At 46.0% G+C, this 18,893-nt stretch overlaps 1 protein-coding gene across 1 annotated transcript; it reads left to right on the top strand.

Moving 5' to 3' along the window:
• The first annotated feature begins 4,435 nt into the window (after window positions 1–4,435).
• On the top strand, window positions 4,436–17,595 carry EIF3D (eukaryotic translation initiation factor 3 subunit D). Its single transcript, XM_016222669.2, has 15 exons — window positions 4,436–4,784; window positions 7,175–7,307; window positions 7,608–7,653; window positions 8,516–8,652; window positions 9,463–9,548; window positions 10,039–10,111; window positions 11,029–11,141; window positions 11,892–12,024; window positions 12,584–12,731; window positions 13,494–13,624; window positions 14,304–14,389; window positions 14,494–14,623; window positions 16,385–16,527; window positions 16,716–16,999; window positions 17,443–17,595. Exons 2-15 carry the CDS (start codon window positions 7,185–7,187, stop codon window positions 17,454–17,456), a joined length of 1,647 nt encoding a protein of 548 aa, XP_016078155.1. The 5' UTR covers window positions 4,436–4,784; window positions 7,175–7,184; the 3' UTR covers window positions 17,457–17,595.
• Window positions 17,596–18,893: the final 1,298 nt, after the last annotated feature.

Genomic DNA, 18,893 nt, shown 5'->3' with positions numbered 1-18,893 from the left:
AGGGTTGGAAGTGATGTGCATACCTTCTGAGGCCAGAGTGCAGAATGCCTTGCAGCTTCCAGTTTCTTGGCCAGAACACTGCTCTGGAAGTCTTCAGCTCTCATGGAAGTAGTCTGACTGTCCTGGGGTCGCCATGTTATGAGGAAGCCCAAACTCTCCATGAGGGAGGCCCTTAGATGAAATAGAGACAGAAAGGTCTAGCCAGGTACCAGCTGCTCCAGCTCCATCCACATCCAACTACAGTGACATGAGAGATCCCAGGCCAGAACCACCCAGCCAAGCCCTTCCCAAATACCTGACCCACAGAAACCAAGAGAGATAATCATAAAAGGATTGTTGCTGTTTTAAGTTGCCAAGTTTTGAAGGGATGTGTTACACAGCAATAGATAACCAGAACAAGGAGCAATCTTATTTCCCTGCTCTCTTGGATGGCCATACCTCCCAGTTTGCATGGAAAGGTCCCAATTTACACCTTTTGTCTGGCATAATTAATGTGATAGCGACCCCTTTCTCTCCCAGAAATGCCCCAATTTGGATAGTAAATTATATGGTCACCCTACATTTGGCCAAGTTCTTAGAGCACTCTATAGATCCTAGCAACAACCCTTCACCTTACAATCTAGAATAATCAATATACATGAGATACCTCATGCATAGAGAGCATTCAAGAAACTGAAGCTTGTTCTCTTGTCCCTCCCCCTTCTTCCAATTCTATTATCTGGATGCTCAGCAGTTTTTCCAAGAGGTGGCTCAGGCTCAGTATTCTCACAACCTCCAGAATGCCTTCCCCCAATAAACACACAACCTCAGTAAAAACAGGACATCCATTATGCAAGCTTCAAAACATGTCCAGGGCTCCCCCTCTTTCACTAGATGGCTGTCACTAAGCCCCTCCCAGGAGGAAATCCTGGATTTCCCAGGGAGAAAGAGGGAACTCTTCAAACCTCAGGAAAGCCTCTTCACCACCCTGTAAGGGTAGGAGCTTTTGAGAACACAAAATTGCTCTCAATTCCTGGCTCACCAACTTACTCACTAGGCCAAGTACCTGACCACCTGAGCCTGCTCTCCCCACCTGCATCAAGGGGAGGGTTGATGCCTCTCTCAGAGGACTCTTAGAATGAATTAAAGAGATGATTGTTTATGTAAAGTACTAGCACTGTGTGGCATATAGCAAAAGCTCAATAAATGCTACTTCCCTTGTTAAGGCATTGGAGTTTCCTATTAGAAAGTGCATTTGCCTTATCTAGAAGGAACAGAGAAGGCAGAATAGCATAAAAGGCTGATGAGAAATCAGTAACACTGGTGCCTCTCACTTCTAGACATGACATGAGGGATGCATATGGAGGGCCTGGCAGGCACCTATGGGTCTCCCTTTTGTGGTTCAGAAAATGTTTTTGCAGTCACTCCCTCAGCTGGGCAGGAAGGTCTTTGCAGACAAGAACCCCATATATCATTATACACACAGGGTCTTATTGCAAAGGTGTGGCTCTGGGTAATGCCAATTGAATGAATGATCAATCTCATGCCGATTTTGATCCATTTATTCATTGACTAGTTAAGACAATAAATACTTATTGGGCACCTGCACTCACAGCTACACTTTTCTGGCAAGAATATTGTTTTTTATTTTACAGTCTTTAGAATTAGAATATGAGGGCCCTGGATTCATTAAACATTTCCTGGGCACCCTCTGTAAGCCAGGCACTGGGCTGGGTATGAGGCTTCCTCCAGGAATACTGCAGCCCCATGCTGGAGGAACCAGAGTCTGGGTTAGGAGGGGTGGGGGACACTGGTAACAGAAACAAATGTGTGGTAAGCGCAGCAATGGAGGGCTCTGCCAAGTGGACACCCGGAGGAGAGAACCTGTCCTCAGAGGTCACTCATGCATCCAACAAACATTTTCCAAGCACCAACTATGTGGAAAGCACCATTCTAGGTGCTGGGGATACAACAGTGAACAAGACATGTAAGGCCCCACCTCTCACGAGGCTTACATTCTAATGAGGAGACAATAAATAAGTAAACAAATAAACAAGATAATTTCAATGGAGATAAATGTTAGGCATCCAGTAAAACGCCAATGGGATAGGCAGAAGCAGAGGAAGCCTCCTGAGTTTGAAACCCCAGCATCACTACACACTGCTCAACCCAGAACCCTCTCTGTGCCTCCACATCTCCAAATGTAAAATGGAGAGAATAACAGGCCCTACCTCGCAGGGCCGTGGTGGGAATTAAATGAGTTCACATAAGTTCTTGGAATAGTACCAGGTTCGTGGTGACTGAGAGAATGAATGAGGACAGGGCAAGGCTACTCAAAGGGGTGCTCAGGAAATGCCTGTGTGTTGAGAACACAGTGAAGATCTAAGGGAGATGCCTTCCAGGCAGCAGAGAACAGCAGGTGAAAAGGTCTCAAGGCAGGAATGAGCCTCGGTATGACCCAGAAAGAGGAAGCAGCCAGTGGAAAGCTGTCACTTAGAAACCTGCAGGCCATGGAACAGAATGGGCTTTCATCCTCAGGATCAAGGTAAGCCACTGAAAGATTTTAAGCGGGGGAGGGAGGGAGGTTGGGCATGCTCTGATTTCATGTAAAGGTGGGTCATTCCAGCTTTACATCATGTCAAGAAGGGACTGACACAGGCGGAAAGAGGCAGCATGGGGATCAGCTGGGAGGAGGAATGGAGGCAAACCTCCCATCCAAGCCCAGGAACCCGCTACTGAGAATGAAACAGGACACTTCAAATCCTCCTCCATCTGGGGTGGACCAGGACGTCTGGGCCAAAACATGAGAAAGATGATTAAACTCTGACACAAGAGAGAGACTGCAGCAGATGGCCTGTGGGCCCACAGGAAAAGGAAAATAAAAGACATGATCCAAGCAATTTAGCAAAACACATCTCCCCTTACAATTTACCACATACTACAATTTGCTATTAATATTCATTACACTAACGCTAATTGAGTGCTTATTTAGTGAGTGCTAAATTCATTTTCACATTTAATTCTCACAAAATCTCTATCCATTCATTCAACAAGTGTGTGTCACAGGGCACTACTCTAGGTGAGCCTGACAGAGCCTCTACCTGCACAGAGCTTTACACTCTAGGGGCAGAGACAGAGCCTGAACAAGGAAACAAAAAATATTTCAGAGCGTGATGAGAACGATGATGAAAACAAAGCAGAGTAAGGGGGTGAGGAGGACTGGAGGGAGGAGCGGCTGTTTTAGGAATGGTGGTCAGAGATTATCTTGTTGAGGAGATAACTCTTGAGCTTTGGCCACCATGTGATGTGAAAAGCAACCCTGGAGGAGCCTGAGTGGACACTGAGAGTCCAAACAGGAGGCTGGAGACGGTGGGGAAAACTGGCATTCAAGATGTATTTTGAAAGAAAAACAAAGAAGATTTAGCAAAGGACCGAATGTGGTAGGAAAGGGAAAAGCAACCAGCAAGGATGACTACAGGGTTTTGCACAAAGTACCATTCACTGGGTACCATTAACAAAAATTAGGAAAACTGGAAGATGAGCAGATTGGGAGAGATGGAAACAGATGCTGCTATTAACATTTTCAGTTTTCAGATAAGTAAGCCGTTTTAGAGAGAGAATAACCTGCCCAAGTTCACCCAACTGGTAAGTGGAATTACTAAATATTTTCACATACTTTTATTTTTATCCTCACAGCGCCCCCTTGGTAGTATCTCCAATTTACAGATAACTGAGGAAACTGAGGCCCAGCTAGAAAGTGGCAGTCAAGCGTGGGTATCAGATCTGTCAAACAGCTGACATATTTTCCAATAAAGGGAGACAGGCTGGGAGGCCGATAAGGAAAACCTAGGAGACGGGATAGAAGATGCGAGGTTTGGATAAAATCGCGCCCTCAGATTCACTTACAATGTTTCAAAATTCCCCACTAAGCTTCCAGGACAAACTCCGTGGGCTGGGAGCTGCGGAAAGGACAGACAGCACTGCAGGAAAGTGCTTCCTGAGTCGCCACTTCAGAATCACAGTTGCGAACTTAAAATGCCGATTCGTGGACTCCGGCTTAGACATATTTGAATAACGACCTACGGAAGTGAGCCCCGGAATATGCATTTTTCAAGGTAGGCTCCAGACATCCTCGACGTACAATGAAGTTGGAGAACTGTGGAAGTATGCTTTGCACCCTGGCGGCCACCTCCTAAATTACAGCTCTGGACGTCGGTTTCCGAAACTGTAAAAGATGGGGGCGCGCGGGGGGGGGGGGGGGCCAAGGGAGGGCGGAAATAACAAAATCTGCCTGGGGCGCTCCGCCAGCCCCTACCTGCGAGAACCAAGCCACGTGATTGGTTAGAGAAAGCCGTGGCCTCGGGTCATTGTGGGATACAGAGGGGCCGAAGTGTCCCGCAAAGCATTGTGGGATACAGAGGGCTGTCCGCCGCTCCGGCCTCCGACAGCTTTGACTGCACGGACGCCACGTTTCAATAGACCTGGACGCCCTCTTGCGGCGTCGCCGAATGCCTTATGACGTAATTGTAAACACCCTTCTTGTGTCTCGGTGACTAGAAGACTAATGAGGTCACCTCGCCAAGAGCAGTGACAAATTCCCGAGGTGCCTTCACTTTACGACTCGCGTTCCGCCGACGGAGCCAAAGGAAGCGGGAGAGCAGTTTACGACAGCGTCGGTCGGACTTACGGCGCCGGTGGCTGCGCGCGCACTCTCCTTCCTTTCTTGGTTTCTCCGAGTGCCGGCGTTTGCGAGTTCTCTGGCCCGGACTATCTTTCGCCATCCGGGCCGGCCGAGGCCCTTGCAGGTGAGCGGCGTGTTCCGTAGGGTTCTGGGGACCTCCGGAGCCGGCTTGGGCGGGGCTCGGCCTTCAGAGGCCTCCCGGAAGAGACCCCCGGACGTCCCCGCCTGCTGCTGTCCTCCCTCCACTGGAGGTGGCAGGAATCCGCCTTCCGGGCCCCAGGTCCAGCATACTGCGGGGTGCATGGCATGGCCTTGTGGGTGAGGTCCCTGGTCTTAGACTCTGCTTAGTGGCTAAGTGCTGAGAGAATTTAATAATGTCACTTAACCCAGCTGGATTTCAGGGTCTTTTAAGTGGCCAAAGTTTGAGTTTCTCCAAGTGAGGTACTGGGAATGCCAGGCTGAGCGGTGTTCGGCCCTGCTCCGGGGAGTTCACAGTCTTAAAAAAAAGGTTTTCTTCCCTTTAATGTGAAGTGGAAGGCTAGAGGGGAGTAGTTCGAGCAACCCCAGGGGTTGATGGCACAGGGTCTGTAGTGGCAGCGATAATCTACACAGTACCGTGGCCTGCCAGCAACAAGGCCCCTTTTCACTGCCCCGTTCGTGCCTCCCCATTCTGCCCCTGTAGCCAGTACAGCTGTCACGCCGTTTTAACTGAAGGGCTCCGTTTCTCTACTGATTCCATTCTGCTCACTCATTTTACATGTGTGGAAATCCGGATGTCCACCCCCAGGAAGAACGCCTGGCAAGCGTTGGGCCTATTTCCTTCTTGAGACAGGACAAGATGATTTTTAAAGTGTCTTTTGAGGCATCGTTATCGTGCCATTAAATACGGTCTGAAACCCCAGATCTTTTCAGGATGCTGTCCAGCTAGAATATAATGGGAAGAATGCTGGACTTAGGGCAGCCAACCCTGGAAATCAAGTCTATTTTGAAATGATGAGTAGATCAAACTCCTTGATTTGGCTGAGCTGCAAGTTTTTATCTCTAAAGGGGGGTGTGGGGGAGTTAGTGATATAAGCATTTAGCATGGTGCCTGACACTTAGTAGGAGCTCAATAAATATTTAACATGAGCCAGTCTATGGCTGCCACCCCTTCCCTCAGTCCTCTTTTTGTAGTATTACTTAAGTTCAGAGTTGGAGATTTGTGGAGCTTGCAGGTTTATTCTCTCGCTGTCACCCAACTCATGTTGCTGTCACACCAGTTCCCTGTTGCTGTCACCTCTGTAGGAACCCTTAGTCTCCCCAAGGTGGGACAATGAGAGTTTACTGAATTGGGTAACCTGTGCTCTCTGATTGCTCTCCAGCCTCCAGAAATATTTGTGTAATGAGTTTTCCTCTGGGAACTCACCATCTGAACATTTTCAGAGGATTGTAATGCATAAGTTTATGGGGTTTTCATAGAAACTGTCCAGGGTCTGTCAAACATCTGTTGGGAGGCTCTGGTTTTTACTCTCCTGAGAGGACCTATAGCATTATGCAGAGTATGGACTCTGGAGCCAGGCTGCCAGGGTTCAGGTTCTTCATCAGCTAGCATTGTGATTTTGGGTAATTTCTTAACGTCTCTCTGCCTCAGTTTTCTTATTTCAAAAGTGAATATAATACTGGCCCCTACCACAGACTGTTGGGGGGTTTTAATGAATATGCATGGTAAGCTCTAAGAGCTATGCCTGGTACTCACTTATGAACATTTGATGTATAGCTACCTTTATGGCTGAAGGTTTCTCGTAACCTCCTCAGCTTCTGAAGGCCTTTTGCTGGGTTCTGTGTCCACTTGCTCTGCATAAGGATTTGCACTGATGACAGAATATTGGAAGAACAAGAAAGAAAAAGTTGAATTTCAGGATATACTTGCAGACTCTTATTTTACTGAGCACTCCGTGTAAATGTATTTTTGCAAGTCTGAGTAATTGTGTAGCATTTTACAATGAAAGTATTTCTGTGTGTGTTCACTAATAAAGCAAGGAATTTATTTATTTTATACATGAAGAAATAGGCTTAGGGAAGCTAAATATTTTATTCCTTGGTGAAGGTGTTTCTGAGAACCTGAACATAGTTATTACACTTGAAAAAGAAGTTACTACATTTTATCTATGATAGGCCACCAAATTTAAAAAGCACCATTATTTTATATAACACTAAGAAGAAAAAACTGCCAATTAAGATAGGACACCCCACGAAGTATGAGGTATAAATTTATTTCAAAGATGTTACAGTGGAAAAAAAATCAATGAAATATGGTAAAGTAGTTTTGTTAGCAGTCTTCTAAGTTATAAGTATTCACAATATTATTTACAAGAAAACAAAGGAGTAACTAAGAGTTGAGGGTTCCATTTCATATGTTGCTTTTTAATTTAATCATTTAAATTAAAGAATCATGTCCTAGTTTACCTCAAATAAACTTTTTTTTACCTTGAGACCTTTCGTCATGCAGCTACTTATATTATTTTTATATTTAAGGTTTTCGAAGATGGCAAAGTTCATGACACCCGTGATCCAGGACAACCCCTCAGGATGGGGTCCCTGTGCGGTCCCTGAGCAGTTTCGAGATATGCCCTACCAGCCATTCAGCAAAGGAGATCGGCTAGGAAAGGTACTTGTCTATCAGCGGGAGTCTGAATCTTTAAATCTGTGGCTGCTATTCTCTGAGTTAATTTTAATTTTATTCTCTCAAAAGCATTACTCCTGTGTTCCTTATAGGGACACCGGCTGAGAAAGGTTATAACCTCTGGGTTCTTCCAGTGGTCATAGGAGAGCTAGGTACTTACAGAGGCATTGTGAGCCACCCCTTCTGCTACTTTCCCACACTGTGTCCTCAGTTTGGGGTTTTCTGGGTCAACAGAAAGTTGCCTACGTGACCTGTGTGCTTTGTTTTCCCTGTTGCTCTTACTAGGTTGCAGACTGGACGGGTACCACATACCAAGATAAGAGGTACACGAGTAAGTGTTCTCTGACTGACTGCCCAAACAGGTCCTTGGGAAAATTGTTACTTTTTCTGGTAACCTCTACCTGAAAGTGTTCTAGAATGGGGATGAAATGCTGATGATAATTCATAGATTTTAGAAGCATGTTCTATACTGTGGACACTACCACATTTTCTTGGAAATAGCCCCAAAAGTTAAACTGTTTATTAGAGAAGTTTGACCTGTTATAGTGGGATCTTTTCCCCCACTTTTTGAGGAGGCATGAACCCTTTTAAATATCTGTTGAACGTATTTCCATTTTGCATTTTGTTGCTTGGGATTTACTGAACCTGTGAAGCCAAGCAATGGATCCCAGTTTAAACTTCTGGTTTTAAGATCCTGATATAGTACGTTGGTTTTTTCTCTGAGACAGTTGGAGGTGGCTATCTGCAATAACAAGTTAAGATTATCTGAGTCTGAGATCAGCAAGCAAGTAAATCATAACCCATTAGACATGTCTGTCTTGGTCAACAGATGATGACAGTGATGGTACTTAAACCCCATATTTGCCTCCTGCAAAAATAAAGTTTAACTCATTCTTACAGAATAAGGCAGAGAGTGGAATGGGTTTATCTTGAGTTTCTCAGGTTCTATCTTGACTTAAAAAGTTCTTTAGACCAGAGCTTTTCAAACTTCAATGTGCATATGAATCACCTGGGGATCTTTTTTAGATGCTGGTTTTAAGTCAGTGGACCTGGGTGAGGCTGTGAGTCTGCATGTCTGACATGCTCCCAGCCAATGCTAAGGTTCCCAAGACCACACTCAAACTGCAAGGCTTTGAGCTAGTAGCATCTGGCGAGTCTAGGTCGCGGCTGCTACACTGTCCCTCTGCCTCTAGATAAGTACTCCTCTCAGTTTGGCGGCGGAAGCCAGTATGCTTACTTCCACGAGGAGGACGAAACGAGCTTCCAGCTGGTGGACACCGCGCGCACACAGAAGACCGCCTACCAGCGGAACCGCATGCGGTTTGCACAGGTAGGCCAGAGCCAGCAGTCACCCTCCTGGGGCTGTTCCATCTTAGGGCTGTCATCTGCTAAAAGTGCAACCGTGCGTACCAATGAGAGCAAAGCACCTTATGGGTCTTCCAGTGAACCCAGATACTATAGCTGTTCAGTGACAAACTGTACTGAAGCAGACTTTACTAGGTCCAGGGATGCATTTAAATAGCTTAGATTTCTTTGGACCTGTAGGTAGGATGACATACTCCTGTGTTAAGAGTGACATTTATGCCAGATAAAAGGGTGCATCTGTGCCTACTGCTGGACTTAATTGCTAGATTGCAGGATTTATTAAGCAGATGGTCCAGTTGGACTACATCTTATTCCATACAGAGGCAAGTCAGCAACTCTAATAAGAGCCAGTAAACCTACCTCAGTAAAATATGTGTGTGAATGTAAGTTTAAGCTAACTCCAAGTGCTTACTCAACTAAAGCCCCAGACTGTTGATTATGTAGAGCGAAAACAGTAAAATATGCAACTTGGCCCTGGCAGGTGTAGTTGATTGTACTACACACCAAAAGGTCGCGGGTTCTATTCCCAGTCAGGGCACAAACCTAGGTTTTGGGTTTAGTCGCAGGTTGGGGCATACAAGAGGCAACCAATCAATGTCTCTCTCTCTCTCTGCTTTTTTAAAATCAATAAACACTTAAAAGTAATAATAATAAAATAAAATGTGCAACTTGGATTTTGCATTCTGAACTTAGACTAATGACCCCCCCATTAAGCACTACCTGCTGTAAGCCAAATCTCCAAGATTTTTACATGGATTTTTTTCCTAATTCCCAGCGGAACCTCCGCAGAGACAAAGATCGACGGAACATGTTGCAGTTCAATCTGCAGACCCTGCCTAAGAGCGCCAAACAGAAAGAGAGGTGAGGTTCCCATCCTGCCAGAGCAAGGTATTCTTCCAGGACTAACCACACTCTGAAATCACTAGGCCAAAGCAGGAGAATGGCTGTCTTCCCCACTGTTGCAAAAAAGAAGAAAAAAAAAGACCACCTCCCTAATGCTGGTTAAGGCAGTGTTTCAACCCTGACTTCATTTTCTAAGGGCCAATTTGAGTCTGAGGCAGATAGCGTAAGCGAGAAACTATTTAGAAGAGACTCTGGAGTTTACATAGGCTCAGTTCTGCCAGAGCACAACTCCAGGGGGCCCCATTTCTCCTGGATCCTATGAGCCTTCTGGAGCTGCACAGTGCAGCAGCCTGGCCCAGGTTGGGGCTGCCAGTGGACAGTCTCTATAGATGGAGTAAAATATAGCTGATCAATATTTCAGAACAATATGCCTCTTCTGTTCCTCTTTATTAAGCCCTCATTTTTCCTAAAAATCTGCACTGAAAGCACAATTTTCCTGTCTTTCTAGAGAACGCATACGACTGCAGAAAAAATTTCAGAAACAATTTGGAGTGAGGCAGAAATGGGACCAAAAATCACAGGTAGTGTATTTGTACCAGAATTCTGTCTAGGCATTTGATTTTGTTTATTTGTTTGGTTTTATAACAGCTTTGAGGTATTCACATACTGTGCAATTCACCCACTTAAAGTGTACAATTCAGAGGTTTTTAGCATATTCATAGAATTGTACAGTCATTACTATAGCCAATTTCAGAACATTTGCATCACTCTAAAAAGGAACCCTGTACCCTTTAGCAGTCAGCTGCTATTCTCCCCAACCTTAGGCCTCCGCTAATCTGGTCTCTGTCTCTGGATGTGCCTATTCTGTCCATGTACTCATAAACGAAATCATGCAATATGTGATCTTTAAGGTTCATCCATGTTGTAGCATGTGTCAGTTCTTCATTTTTTTGTATTGCCAACCTCCATTGTATGGATAGACCACATTTCACTTATCCGTTCACCAGTTGATGGACATTTGGGTTGTCGCCACTTTTTGCTGTCATGAATAATGCTGCTGTGAACACTCCTGCACGGGTGTTTGTACAGGCATTGTGAGAAGAGAGAACACATGTAAGCAAGAGTGAAGTTACAGTTGTAGAAGTTACATTTTGCTGGATAAGATGCTTGCTGTGTCAAGAATAGATAGCTAATACCCTGAGAGAAACCTAAAGGTGCTGCCAGAGCTCCTCTATGAAACACAAGGAGCTGGTGTTCCCTAGCGACATCCTTAACTAGGGGTGGAACCCCCATTTGTTTTGGAACTCTTGTGCCCTCAGTCTTCTTCTAGATTGTAAGCTCCTGAGAGTCAGGGGATGTGGTGTTATAAAACAGCAGCACGTAGTGAATATTCTGGACCTGTTTGTTGAATAAAAGCCCTTCATACTATTAACCTGCCTTTGGCTTATGTTTTGCACTGGCTGTACTTTTTTTCCCCTCCAATGGTTTTCCACTACAGAAACCCCGAGACTCTTCGGTTGAAGTTCGTAGTGACTGGGAGGTAAAGGAAGAAATGGACTTTCCTCAGTTAATGAAGATGCGCTACTTGGAAGTCTCAGAGCCACAGGACATGTAAGTGGCATCTTTTACTACCTTCCACCGTGCTCTCATGTGGGTGGACCATCTGGTGGTGAATATTTTCCTAAGCCCTAGTAATTCCAACAAGGGTTTAAGCCACTTACTCAAAAACAATCACTGCAGGGGTGGTTTGTGCAGGAAGAAGTTGACTGATACTAAACTTCGGATCTCTTTGAAGTTCTGGCATCACAAGCAAAAAAAAAAATTAAGTTATATAGTTGTTTTGGGCAGAAGGAGAACAGGAACAAAGCAAAAGCAGAAAGGCATTTGCCGATATTAAATTCCATATTTCTTCCAGCTTCCTGGAGTCCTGAGCAAAAGAAATAAAATTAAGTTTATAGCTCTTTTGGCAGAAGGAGAGAGACAGCAGTTCAGAAGAAGCAAAGCTTTCCTGACATTTTAGAGAGCTCTTTGCCTCACAGGGCAAGTAGTGGGAATAACTTAGTGGGCAGCTAAGAGAACCAGACCAGAAGTCAACACAACTGGATGCCTGTCACTCCTCATCTCTCATCTTTAAATTGGGGAGGTTGAGCTGAATTGGCTGTGTTCACACTATTCTATGGAGCCACACTGGGAGCTAAGGGAACGGACCTGAGTGAGCACTGAGTTCATCTTCTGTTCTAGTCGGATACTATTTTCACCTCTTACATATTAGACTTCTGGACAAGACTCCAGATTCCAGTGCTTAAGAAAAAGTAGGTGATCTTCCCCCTTACTTGGCATGTCTTACATGCTCTCCCACAGTGAGTGTTGTGGGGCCCTGGAATACTATGACAAAGCCTTTGACCGCATCACCACGAGGAGTGAGAAGCCCCTGCGGAGCATCAAGCGCATCTTCCACACCGTCACCACCACAGACGACCCTGTCATCCGAAAGGTGTGCGCCCCCCTGCCGCTTGCCTACCCATTAGGATGCCACCACTTCTAGAGTGGGGGCCAGAAAGAACAGAGGCCCCGGGGATTGGGCCTTGGAAACCCCTCTAGATCAGCCTTCTGAATTGGACTTAGGAGGAGGAAATAAAGGCACTCTGCTGGCTGGACCGTGAGTGCTGGTGTTAAGTAAAGCTGGACTTGAATCTCAGCTCTGCATGCTTCCTCACTTCACCTCCTTGGGGCCTTCATTTTCTTGTCTGTAAAATGGGGTAAATGCACCTACCATATACCACTGGGGTGAGGATGACAAAACATGAAGTGCTTTCCTAGAACGTGGCACATGCTTGGTGAGCTGCAGGCCCACGTGACCCGTGATGGTGACTGCCAACAGATGCTCACTGGCTGATTGCTGCAGCCTTGCTTGGACAGCTAGAGGCACACACACACGTGTTACGTGTGAGTGTGGCTGTGAAGGCTCCTTACTGAGGAGTCCTCTCCCCTTGGTGTGAATGGGCAGTTAGACCTAAGGGTGTCCTCACTTCTCTCTTCTGTCCTCTTTGCAGCTGGCAAAAACCCAGGGGAATGTGTTTGCCACTGATGCCATTCTGGCCACACTGATGAGCTGCACCCGCTCCGTGTATTCCTGGGACATTGTCGTCCAGAGAGTCGGGTCCAAGCTCTTCTTTGACAAGAGAGATAACTCTGACTTTGGTAAGAAGCCTGTCTGGGAACAACACAAGGGCATTGCATGTCTGCATTGGGTCAAGGTAGTTCCCTGGTACTGGAGAATGGGTAGCAGGTAGTCCACAGGCATTGACAGCCATGTCAGACCCCTCCCAGCCTCCTCAAAGACATGGAGAAGGAGCTGTCACTGCAGTCCCTCCTTAGGGCATCAGCTTTCTGAGTCCTCACAGCACCCCAAAAATATGCTTCCAAATATTACTCATTTAAATAATACTTTCATGACTTCTGCCATCTCTCCATACCATCTTTAGTATTAACGTGTGTGTTTTTAATTGATGGGTTACTTATATTTCATTGTGTTTGTAAAGGAAAAATATATGTGCGAATACTTTATACCGTTCATATATATCTATGTACTTCCATATCTGCCATGATTGAAAACCAGGTCACTCCACAATAAGAGCAGTGAAACAAAACAATATGATTATATTCTGCGCCTCAGGCATTGTCTTTGAAAGCTGATAAAATCAAACATTCTCTTGAATTCATAAAGATTGGAAAGGGCTTTTTACACCATGGTTGGATTTAATGTTGGTGAATATCTAAAGTTACCCGAGGTGCTCCGCCTTTATTCCCCACGTCCCACCATGGGAGATTCACAGTAATAGGTAGCATTTCTTTGAAGGAAGGGCCTGTGTTGTTTTCATCACCACATCTCCCTGTGGTGCTGTGCACATCATTAATGGGTTTTTGTTTTGTGGGTGGGTGACCATGCTGCCACTTTTGCAGACCTCCTGACAGTGAGTGAGACGGCCAATGAGCCCCCTCAGGATGAAGGTAATTCCTTCAACTCGCCCCGTAACCTGGCCATGGAAGCAACCTACATCAACCACAACTTCTCCCAGCAGTGCCTGAGGATGGTGAGGAGGGGCAGCATCTGGGCATGCCTTTTGTCAACTACAGCTACTTTTACTGAGCATTTGCTTTGTAGTGGGGTTGAGCAGGAGAAATAGGGCCCCTACTTGTCACCAAGGAGTTTCAAGGTTGAGCTTTGAGATCACACTGCCTGGCTTTGAACCCTGGATCCACCACTTCATAGCTTTGTGGTGTCAGGCATGTTTCTTCCTTGTAAAGTTAGAACACTGATAATACTTGTCTTACATAGGCACGCTGTAAAGGCTCCATCTATTCTTTGACAGCTACACTGTGGTGTCCAAATACACTGTTCAGGTACCAAGTTCCTGCCCCTGGGAGGCTTCATTATAATGGAAGAAGAGAAACAACAAACCCTAAGTACCTATAGATGTGTGCTATGGAGAAAAATGAAACGGGAGGGGCGTGGTTAATTAAATGAGATACATGGAGCACACAGTAGACACATGTAAGCAGTCAGTAAACACTAGCTGTTAACATCTGTTGTCATTCATGTGGCGCTTGCGCTCAGAAGGGGTAAACAGGTGGACAGCACGTAGTCAGCTCAGCCCCCTCAAAGGCTCCAGGGACTTAGCCTGAGCTGTAACTAAGCAGAGTTGTGGGTTGTGGCCTATTGGCTTAGCAACAAGTTAGCACTGTCTCTTAACACCTTTGTCATTTTTACAGGGGAAAGAAAGATACAACTTCCCCAACCCAAACCCATTTGTGGAGGACGACATGGATAAGAATGAAATCGCCTCTGTCGCATACCGGTATGTCACCTCTGATGGGATGTGCACAGACCCAACCCTCTATGGGGTGAAATACCTGAAATTCAGGGTCTCAGGTGACCAACTAAGTTCCTTCTTCGTTACAGGTATCGCAGGTGGAAGCTTGGAGATGACATTGACCTGATTGTCCGTTGTGAGCATGATGGTGTCATGACTGGAGCCAATGGGGAAGTGTCCTTTATCAACATCAAGACCCTCAACGAGTGGGACTCCAGGGTGAGGCACACCTCTGTCACCCTAATGGGGCTCCACAGCTGTGTTTCCTGCAGGGTGTGTTGTCACGGGCTAGTGTTTGTTTTCCCCTTGAGTTACTTAGAGAGTGACTGGAGATTTTTGTCTTCGGAGTTTTTCCTCTACTTAATTCCTCATTGTATAAAAGAGATTATATGCGTGTGAGAAAAACTGCCTTTTTCCAGGACTTTCTCTTTGTTCCAATTCTGACCTCCCATTGGCTTCTGCTCTCTGCAAGCATCTGATTTTGATCTCTCCCCAAGATCTGGTTTGGCAGGTTTCCTATAAACCTGGCAGCTCTTTTTTTGACCTGTTCTTTCACTTACTGTAGCCACTACCTTCTCTTCAATCTTCTGATTCTGTTTCCAACACCTTCGCTTACTGAACTTAGAGATTCTAAGATTAGCTCTTATTTGGCTCTTCAGGAAACACTTCAAGTGAAACGTGCTCTCTCATACTGGTGCGCCATGGTTGTTGGGCTGCCCAGCTTATGTGCCTGAGTTTGAATTGGGTGGCAGTGCTTCTGGATGCAGCTGTACAGAGTAAAGAGTTCTCGGGGGAAGAGGAGCTCCAAGACCAGGCCTGTATGGAAGGAGTGGCCAATGATATGGAGCACAGAGCACCATTGAGCTCTGCCTTCATTAGAGCCAAGGGTTTGCAATTAGTGCTGCTGATTATCACCCCCAGGTATTCCTCAGTCTCCAGCCCCTGCTGGAAGGTTGGCTGTGACCTTAGCTCTAGACCAATGGCCTTTTCTTAAACTTTGCACCATTGTGTCCCTATAGCATTTGGCATTGTTATATCTATGTGGCTTTTCCCTGTGTACTACGTGCATGACTCTGGTTTTACACATTTCTCGGCTTCCTTCACGTATTTTTTGATGGTTCCCCTCTTTTTGATCCCTTATGGACCCTTCTCTTAGGGTCAGTCACCTACACGGCTCTTTTTGCCATAATTACTTCTTTATGCAGTCTTATGTTAGTTTTCTTTTGCTCCATAAATTAACAGAAACTTGGAGACCTAAAACAAAATCCATTAGCTCGTAGTTTGGTAAGCCAAAAGTTCAGCATCATGTGTTTTGGTTCTCTACTTAGAATATCAAAGCTGAAATCAAAGATGTCATCAGAACTGAGTTCTCATCTCGAGGTTCTGGCAGAATATCCGCTTCCAAGCTCATTCTATTGGCATAATTCAGTTCCTTGAGTTATAGGGCTGAGGTCCCCTGTTCTCTCGCCACCTGTCAGCTGGGGCCTCTCCTTGCCACCCACATTCCTTGCCATGTGGTCCCCTCCATCTTCAAACCAGCAAAAGCACCTCAAATCCTTCTCATGCTTTGAATCTCTGACTTCCTCTGTCCCTGATCTCTACAGACAGATGGTTATATGCAGCCCATCCCCATGGTCTCCCTGTCCTTTTTTTTCTTTAAATCTTCACCAGAGGGTATGTTTATTGATATTTAGAGAGAGAAACCCCAATTGGCTGCCTCCCACATGCACCCCAATCTGGGATCGAACCCATAACCCCGGCGTGTGCCCTGACTAGGAATAGAATTCATAACCTTTTAGTGTATAGGAAGACACTCCAACCAACTGAGCCACACCAGCCAAGGCAAATGATAACAGTCCTACCTCTGATTTCCTGAGGCCTCGCCCACTTTCTAGTCAAGCCCAGTAGGGAGTTCCTTCTCTGCCAGAGGAGGGACCCTTGCTCACCTTTACTCCTGTCACTGGGGATTTCCTTCTGCAGCACTGTAATGGCGTTGACTGGCGTCAGAAGCTGGACTCTCAGCGAGGGGCTGTCATTGCCACTGAGCTGAAGAACAACAGCTACAAGTTGGCCCGATGGACCTGCTGCGCTTTGCTGGCCGGATCTGAGTACCTCAAGCTCGGGTGAGATTCTTGTCCAGGAGTTGTGAACTCACCTGGAAGGTGTCTGGGGGCAGGGATATGAGGGCTTGCCTTTTTCCCTTTCCCTTGGAAAAAGCATCAGGCCAGGTGTCCCCATCTAACTGGTATTTGTCCCCAGATGTCTCTGAGCCAGCCTGCCGTCACCACTAACACCCCATTCCCCCCACTAGTTACGTGTCCCGGTACCATGTGAAAGACTCCTCGCGCCACGTCATCCTGGGCACCCAGCAGTTCAAGCCCAATGAGTTTGCCAGCCAGATCAACCTGAGCGTAGAGAACGCCTGGGGCATCCTGCGCTGTGTCATCGACATCTGCATGAAGCTGGAGGAGGGCAAGTACCTTATCCTCAAAGACCCCAACAAGCAGGTCATCCGCGTCTACAGCCTGCCCGACGGCACCTTCAGCTCTGACGAGGACGATGAGGAGGAGGAGGAAGAGGAGGAGGAGGAGGAAGGTCTGTACAAGTCTCTTTCTGGTCCCGAGTGAGCAGTGGGCTGGCCAAGGACCAAGCTCTGTGGCCACAGTGCTCTTGAACCGTGATGTATAGCTGTTTGAGGGTTCCCTGAGACTGGACAATTTGGAGTGGCATTCAGTCTGGTGCCAGGAGCTGCTTCAAGAGCCCTTAGGTCACATGAAGGGAGTGGGGAGGAAGGAGCATCTAGAGAAAGACAGTGGGAGTCCCTGATGGGAGCCAGTAGGCTGAAGGAGGAAAGGTGCTCCGGGTTAGTTACACGGGCTTAAAAAAGCTCCCTTTCTTACTTTACCAGCTGGGGACTAAAGGAAATATGTCAGCACTGTGAGGATCTGAAAGACATGACTTCTGAGTGGAGGCGCTGAAATCATAGGCAGTTCACCAGTTCGACATGGCTGATTTCTCTAACATTTTGTATCTTTCAGAGGAAGAGACTTAAGCCAGACAGTGATGTGGAGCTGGAGTTTGTAAATCTACCACGCCTAGGAGGGCCTTTGATGTTTGGTGGAATGCTTGTCCGGTACTTGCTCTCTGGAGTTTGACAGACGGAATAAAGTATAAGTCCCTTTAGTCTCTTACCCTCACCGTATGCCTACATTATGATTGACAGCTCTTCTTCCATCTCCAAGTAGCCCTTGGGAGAGGGAAGGTGAGATACAGAATCTTCTGCCTGGAGTTCTCTGGGTTCTATCGTTTGTTCTTGAGCATTTTTAGTTTTATTGTCCTTTTAGAGGGTGAATGAATGCCTTAGATTTTTCTGTTCTTGGAACCTGTGAAATTATCCTTTCCTGGGGGGTGTTGTCAATTGTGAGGTCCCAAAGAAGTCCCCATAAGAAGTCAATTTCCACAAGCATGAGTGTGTGCTGGTCATGTGTCAAACCCTGCTACTACCCTTAGAGAGACAAGTCACTAGTAAAATGTGAAGCAGGGCACAGTCTTTGGAGGTTGGGGTGGGGTTGCTGCTCATGGAGACTGCCTCAGAAGATTCTGACATGTACCACTGGGTGGTGATTTTCAAGCTTGGCTTGGACAGGTGACGGTATCAACACTATCAAAGCAGTATTATAAATCAGAGCCACGGATATTTGGGATATATAAACTTATTAAGAGTGCTGTTTTTATTAAGGGGATAGTGTTCTGTTCTTGACACTATGAAGTAATTACCCTGCTAAGTATTACACTAAGCTTTAGAAATATTTCATCTGAGCCTGACACAACTTAACAATGCTGGTGGAAGTGATACCATTGTACAGATGAGGAAACGCTACTATTGAAAGTTACTATTTTAATCAAAATTGTGCCTCAAAAAACAAGCAAAATTTATTGGACTTCGTTAGTTACTAGGAAGATACAGCATAAAACGCGTGCTTCTTAGGGAGCTTTCAGTTTAGGTAAAGTGTTAAAAACGACAGATTAAAGTGGTGTGACAAGTGCCAAGGGCTTTCAAAATTCAACTAAAACTCAACAAGCTGTCTCTTGCAGACTCATGATGCAATCCGGCAGGATTTGCTGTGACAAGCGGGCAGGTGGGGGTTGGTTTCATGGTAACTCAATACATTTTGCATCCGATTCCACATACTTCATTTCTTTCATCTATCCCTTGCTGTTATCTGTCCTGTTTTGGGCCACCAAGTTGACTGCTGAAAACAGTCCTAACTCAAAAAGCCTTTGATAGCATCCTGCTGCCTGCAATCCAGGCTCAGCCTGGTCTCAAGGTCCTGCCAGACTTTATCAGTTCTCATTTCCCCGCTACTCACCAAATAAGACCAGCAACTATTTTAGGTACGTAAATTATTTGCCAGCTCCCATTCTCAAATCTTCACAACCACTAAGAAGTAGACCTCCCTACTTTATTTTTGGTTAGGTGTTTCGCTTC

The sequence above is a fragment of the Miniopterus natalensis genome, chromosome 2, assembly GCF_054644295.1.
Source record: "Miniopterus natalensis isolate mMinNat1 chromosome 2, mMinNat1.hap1, whole genome shotgun sequence".
NCBI lineage: Eukaryota > Metazoa > Chordata > Mammalia > Chiroptera > Miniopteridae > Miniopterus > Miniopterus natalensis.
Note: the sequence above shows the minus strand (reverse complement) of the source record. Positions and strands in the feature narration are given on the sequence as shown.

What these genes read in the sequence shown, in the direction of transcription:
- EIF3D (XM_016222669.2), top strand. Translation starts at nt 7,185, where the DNA reads ATGGCAAAGTTCATGACACCCGTGATCCAGGACAACCCCTCAGGATGG. An exon ending in CCAAGATAAGAGGTACACGA is followed by an intron (nt 7,654 to 8,515) that starts GTAAGTGTTCTC and finishes CTCTGCCTCTAG; the next exon opens with ATAAGTACTCCTCTCAGTTT. An exon ending in GAGAGATAACTCTGACTTTG is followed by an intron (nt 12,732 to 13,493) that starts GTAAGAAGCCTG and finishes CCACTTTTGCAG; the next exon opens with ACCTCCTGACAGTGAGTGAG.